The sequence below is a fragment of the Morus notabilis genome, unplaced genomic scaffold, assembly GCF_000414095.1.
Source record: "Morus notabilis unplaced genomic scaffold, ASM41409v2 Scaffold301, whole genome shotgun sequence".
In the NCBI taxonomy this organism is placed as follows: Eukaryota; Viridiplantae; Streptophyta; class Magnoliopsida; order Rosales; family Moraceae; genus Morus; species Morus notabilis.
In genome coordinates, this window is record NW_010363302.1 from 102,793 (window position 1) to 109,122 (window position 6,330).

Here is a 6,330-nt window from a genome sequence, read left to right on the forward strand (position 1 = left end):
ACTTAAAAGACAATTGTAATTGACGCGATTGTCTATTTTTCACGGGTGATATGGGTTGATGACAATTGTAACTTAGGCGACTGTATTTTCCACTAGTAATCAGAGTTGATACAATCACCATGTATAATGCAGTTGTGTTGAGAATAATTGCAACTGTTACGACCGTCTATCTTTCACCACAAATAAGCTGTTGATCAATATGAATCCCGTAAAGTGATTAATAGTGAAGAAAACACCACGCGCATGATCTCCACTTTTGCACAAGCAAACAGTCTTTTTTTATTTTTTTATTTTTTGGTACGAAGAAAAGTGAGTTACACAATGGCATATACCACAACTTGATTATTTTTTAGGAAAAAAGGAAAAAAAAAAAAACATAGTCAGTACAAAAATGTTATTGTGGCCGTCACTATAGAATGAAAAGCACCAACTCTAACCCAAATACAAAGACAATGGATCGGACACATCAGAAACAGAATATACGGAGAAATCCCTACACAAGTCTTGTGACAAAACGAGCAAACAATAAGATCTGTGTTCAATGAGCAGAGTGAGTCGTGGTGGTTGTCTTCTTGAAATCAATCTTGTCAACCTTAACCTCCCCGTCGATGAGTTCATAAACGTAGACCACAACGCGCAGGCCATCAATATCCATGAGGACAAAGCTCGGGTTAACATCATAGGTAATGCTGCTGTAAGCACCGGTTGCAGACCCTGGGTTTATAACGACTCCGGCCTCGTGTTTGTAGGCTGTGAACTGATGAGTGTGACCTGTTACAAGGATGTCTACATCCAATTGCCTCTGAAGCATTGCTAGAGAGTCTAGGTCCCCCCATGGAATAACCTTCAGAATATTAAAACAAAAAACTAAGCGATATCGGGTAATGCATTGACCAAAATGGAAGCATTAATTCAAACAGTGGCATAAATTTCCAACATTACTAGCAAATCCTGACGAGATGGTTCCTGCTATAACATACAAAGATAATCAATACAGCGCATAGAATTTACACCAACAGAAATGGTAAAAACTAGCAGCATCGTGAGACAAAATCAAGCATTTAGAAGAATTTTTCATGTTGTGAATGGCAATGAACCAGCAGTGAAATCTGCTAGCAAAACAACCAGATAAAAACATAGCTGCATGTAACTAACTCTATATTGGAGAAAGGTCACAGATGGAAAAAAAATACAATTTATTTAACTAGAACAGACATTTTCTTTTTCTGCAACAGCCAACAGAAATTCTTAGGTAGAAGGGAAATAAATTTGAGAAAAGCACATCCCTATTCTATAATATGGAGAAGGACAAAAGAAGATAATTCCATGCAATTTTAGTTATACTGCTAAAAGACCGGTCATGAACAAGACTTTTAGCCTAGGTCTTTTTCTCATCTAGTTCCTTTCATAATCCTCATTCCTTCACTTAACTAAATGTTTGTTAAGAAAAAACTCAAGAAAGAGAAATTAGTGCCTTATGGGATGAACAAAAGGAAAAAAAGAAAACACCAAATGGGCCTTCTGCTGCCAATAACTCACAGTAAACCCATAATTATACAAGTTTCAAATCATATAGAAGATGAAGTCTATGATCACAGAAATTATACTTGAACTGTGCCAGGAGATAGAAAAAGCTTAAGGCTACAACTTGAGCAACTTAAATCTGCCATCTGTCATGGCTAAATTGTATTTTTCTTGGTTATTCAGCCACTCAGAAAGGGTATAGATACTATTCCCCAGAAAAACGTAAGTACTATGTCACTATGGATGTCACATTCTTTGAAAATCATCCTTTCTACCCCAAAAATTCACTTCAGGGGGAGAGTGAGAATGAAGCTCTTTTTTGGCAAGAAGAATCCTCACCTAGCCCTGTATTGCACCTTCATGATAACCCGGATCCAACACCAACCGAACAAGAGCATATTGATCCAGCTTCAATTACCTCAACCAATCCACATCCAGCTTCAATTACCTCAACCAATTCACCTCTCACCATCCTTTCAAGTTTTTGTTGCTAATCTGGCAGAAGAACAAATTCCAAAAACTATACAGGAAGCCTTGAGTATGCCTCAATAGAGAAAGGCAGTGACTGAGGACATACAAGCTCTTATGAAAAACCAGACATGGGAACTTGTGAAAAAAACTGAAGGGAAAACTTCAGTTGGGTGTAAGTGGGTGTTCACCATCAAACACAAATCTGATGGGATAGTTGAAAGGTATAAAGCTAGACTTGTTGTTAAAGGCTTCACCCAAACATATGGCATTGACTACACAGAGACATTTGCTCCTGTTGCCAAACTCAATATTGTCAGAGTACTTCTATCTATTGCAGCCAACCTGGATTGGGATCTACAGCAACTAGATGTAAAAAATGCATTCCTCAACGGTGACTTGGAGGAAGAAGTGTACATGGATCTTCCACTAGGATTCGACAAGGAAAGCAAGAATGGAATGGTATGCAGACTAAAGAAGGCACTCTATGGACTGAAGCAATCTCCGAGGGCTTGATTTGGAAGGTTTACTAAGGCAGTTGTTTAACAAGGGTATAAGCAGGCTCAGACTGATCATACACTATTTTATCGACACAAATATGGTAAGAGTACAATTCTTATTGTCTATGTGGATGACATATTCTTGACAGGAAATGATGCAGTGGAGATGACTAGGTTGAAGACTAGACTAATTGCAGAATTTGAGATTAAAGATCTTGGATCTCTACGGTATTTTCTTGGTATGGAGGTTTCCAAAAGCAAGGTTGGAATCTCAATCACCCAAAGGAAGTACATCCTGGATCTCTTGAAGGAAACATGAATGCTCGGTTGCAAACCAATGGATACGCCAATGGATTCCACAATAAAGATTGGTGACAAGAAGGAAGGAGTTCCGATTGATACTAGGAGATACCAACGTCTAGTCGGAAAACTCATCTATCTCTCCCACACTAGACCTGATATTGCTTTCGCAGTTAGTGTTGTTAGTTAGTACATGCACACACCCTGTGAAGAGCACATGGAAGCTGTGTGTTTCGGATCCTGAAGTATCTTAAAGGTTCTCCTGGTAAAGGACTATTCTTTAGTAAAAACTCTTCAAGGAGTATAGAGGGATTCACTGATACTGATTGGGCAGGTTCCATTGAAGACAGAAGGTCCACTTTAGGCTATTGTACATTTGTATGGGGCAACCTAGTCACATGGCGAAGTAAGAAACAAAATGTGGGCCCAAAGCCGTGCTGAAGCTGAACTTAGAGCTGTGGCACACGGCACTTGCGAAATACTATGGCTCAAACTTCTACTTGAAGAATTAAAGATGGAGATGGTTCTTCCGATAAAGCTTTACTGTGATAACAAGGCAGCCTTAAGTATCTCTCACAATCCTATACATCATGATTGGACAAAGCATGTGAAAGTGGACAGACATTTCATCAAAGAAAAAATTGAGGGAGGAATACTGTACATAACCTATGTATCCACAGATGACCAGGTGGTTGACATCCTGACCAAGGCTCTAGCAAGGAAGATGTTTGAAGATTAGTTGGCAAGCTGGGAATGTTCAACCTCGGAAATCCAGCTTGAGGGGGGGTGTAGACTAACAGCCGGTGTTGACTTTCCTAGTTTATAGGGATTTAGTTGTTATTAGTTTCCTCATTCTGTTATGAAAAATAAAGAAAGATATTTTCCTCATATCTCTCTTCTTAATGGGAGGATTCATTCCCTGATTAATGGGGATTTTACTGTTTTTAGTTTGTTTCCTTTTTGTGGAGATTCATTAGCAGATTTGTTACCAAGCTTCTCTATAAAAAGGATTTGTATTCTCTAATTGAAGAATAAGTGAGAATGCCTAATTCCTCAATTCCACATGTTTGTTAAGAAAAAACTCAAGAAAGAGAAATTAGTGCCTTATGGGATGAAAAAAAAAAAATATTGGGCCTTCTGCTGCAAATAACTCACAGTAAGCCGATAATTATACAAGTTTCAAATCATATAGAAGATGAAGTCTATGATCACAGAAATTATACTTGAACTGTGCCAGGAGATAGAAAAAGCTTAAGGCTACAACTTGAGCAACTTTAATCTGCTATCTGTCACGGCTAAATTGTATCAGAGGGAAGAGGCAAGACATAATAGGACACTGCAGATATAGAGCAGTAAATTTCACAATGAAAGATAACGTGTTTTGGATAGGAGAGACCAAAGTTCAATTTCTTTTTCTTATCCAAAAACTTGAAAAAACAAGGAAACAAGGCGAGAGCCATATTAAATCATCCTCTTTCTTCAATTTGAAAGACAGTTCCTAATATACATGGATACAGGAAGAGATATGACATTCAAGGATAAAGATAAATACATATTGAGAAGCATAAGGGAACCAACCTGATGACCATGGCATAATCCGAGCTTAAATTGACCAATAGTAAGCGTTTTGGTCTCAGGATATCTTGTCTCTTCGTCATACTCACCTCGAGCGATATGCAAATCTGGACAAAGAGTCTTCAGGTAGTCATGTACCTCCTGAAAACATCATATATGAATTCTAAGCCATTGGCATTTTTGTTTAAGCCAGCAAAAAGTACTTCCAATTGGTTTTACAAAAGGAAACTTTCTTAATATTGGATTGCAAAATCCAATCAAATTCTAGTACTATTATTTCCATGGGCCCCAAAAAACTACCTAAAAGTAAATTGATTAAAAATGAAGAGAGAAAGTGGATGGAATAAAACCATGAATAACAAGGACCAGAAAACATGATCTTCTGAATAGATTTTTTTTGGCTAGAATCTTCAGTTGACGATTGCACAAAGAAATTTAATCTCTAATTTGTTTCAAACAAAATATAAGTGAAGAAAAAGAAAATCTCAAACCCACAGTTCATCTTCTTCAGGTAACTAAACCTGGCCAACTACTTCACTTGTACCCAGTTGAGTGATCCCATCATCATTCAGAGCAAACCCAAATATGAAAACCAGAAAATAGAGGACAAAAATTACTAATGTCTCACAATTAAGCACAACCCAAATCAGAATTTCTCTCATTTAATTTTTTCAACCAAAAGAAATAAAAAGTCTTACAATTGCATTAACTGTCATTAACAACAAAACAAGATTAAAAAAAAAAAAAGTTCAGATAAAGGGAAAAACAAAGAAAAATACTTGTTTTTTAAAAATAAAGAATTAAGCATAATCCAAAATAAGAACAACAACAAAAAAGAACAGGAAATTTTAAAATTAAGCACAACCCGTATTAGAATTCCTCACATTCAATTTTTTCAACACAAAAAAAAAAAAAAAAAAGTCCCACAATTGCAATAAACAAAACTGTCTATGAACAACAAAACAAAGATATATAAATATATATAGAGAAAAAGAGAGGGATACTTTGATACAAAGATTGCCAGTGCAAATGATGTGTTGGATCTTGCCAGGGACAAGCATGGACTTAAACTTGGCAGGAAGATCAGGAGCTCTGTGGGGTATGTGTAAATCCCCCAACGCCAATACCAACACCATTTTCTCCCAAAACCCACTTCCCAAAATCTGCCCAAAATACCAAATCACACCTCAAATTTATATTCTATTCACAAATCAAAATAAAAACCAAAAAACCCATTACAGAATTTTCCTCAAGCAAATTATGTAACCAAACCGAATGATCGCGAAAAAGGGAATGGAAATTAAGGTGATCGAAGGAAAGGGTTTACCAGAGAGAAGGAAAAAGCTTGCTTTGATTCCGCAGAGAAGCTGAACGGGGAACCGGGCCACGTATTACCCCAGTTTGGTCTCTTGGGCGCAAACAGCGTTATTTGTGATTTGAAATAAGTGGAGGGGTTAATTTATATATTTGAGAAACTTTTGGGGTTGATAGGAAATAGATGATTTTGAAAGAGGCGCCCATTGGAATTGGAATTTCTGTGGGGTAGAATTCGAAAAGGTCTAAATACTTCTTTTCCCGACTATACGGTTATGTAATTGAAATTTTTTTTTTTATCTGGTTCTGCTTATATAATTGAATTTTAAACAAGTTTTTCCATTAAACAAAACAAAACAAAACAAAAAAACAATAAGTTTTTTGCTATTATTTATCATTAATGGAAATATTCTTTTAAAAGAATGGAAATAGCATGTTACTTCTTTCATAGTAGATATGTCAAATGGGCCGGGCCGTCCATGGACGACCCGGCTCAGCCCGTAATAGTGCCGGGTTTGGCACGACCGGTCCGCTACTGTTACGGGCCGTGCCGGCCCGGCACGTGTAATAGGCTAGGGTTGGGCCCCGGCTTCTCAGCCTGCGGCTCAAGCCTGTGAAGGCCCGCGGCCCGGCCTAAGCCCAGTTCGGC

General features: G+C 37.5%; 1 protein-coding gene across 1 annotated transcript; it reads right to left on the minus strand.

The window, feature by feature from the left end:
- Positions 1–329: 329 nt before the first annotated feature.
- LOC21389566 (vacuolar protein sorting-associated protein 29) lies at positions 330–5,782 on the minus strand. Its single transcript, XM_024169535.1, has 4 exons — positions 5,695–5,782; positions 5,372–5,530; positions 4,371–4,508; positions 330–844 (listed from the first exon to the last, which is right to left on the minus strand). Exons 2-4 carry the CDS (start codon positions 5,501–5,503, stop codon positions 539–541), a joined length of 576 nt encoding a protein of 191 aa, XP_024025303.1. The 5' UTR covers positions 5,504–5,530; positions 5,695–5,782; the 3' UTR covers positions 330–538.
- Positions 5,783–6,330: the final 548 nt, after the last annotated feature.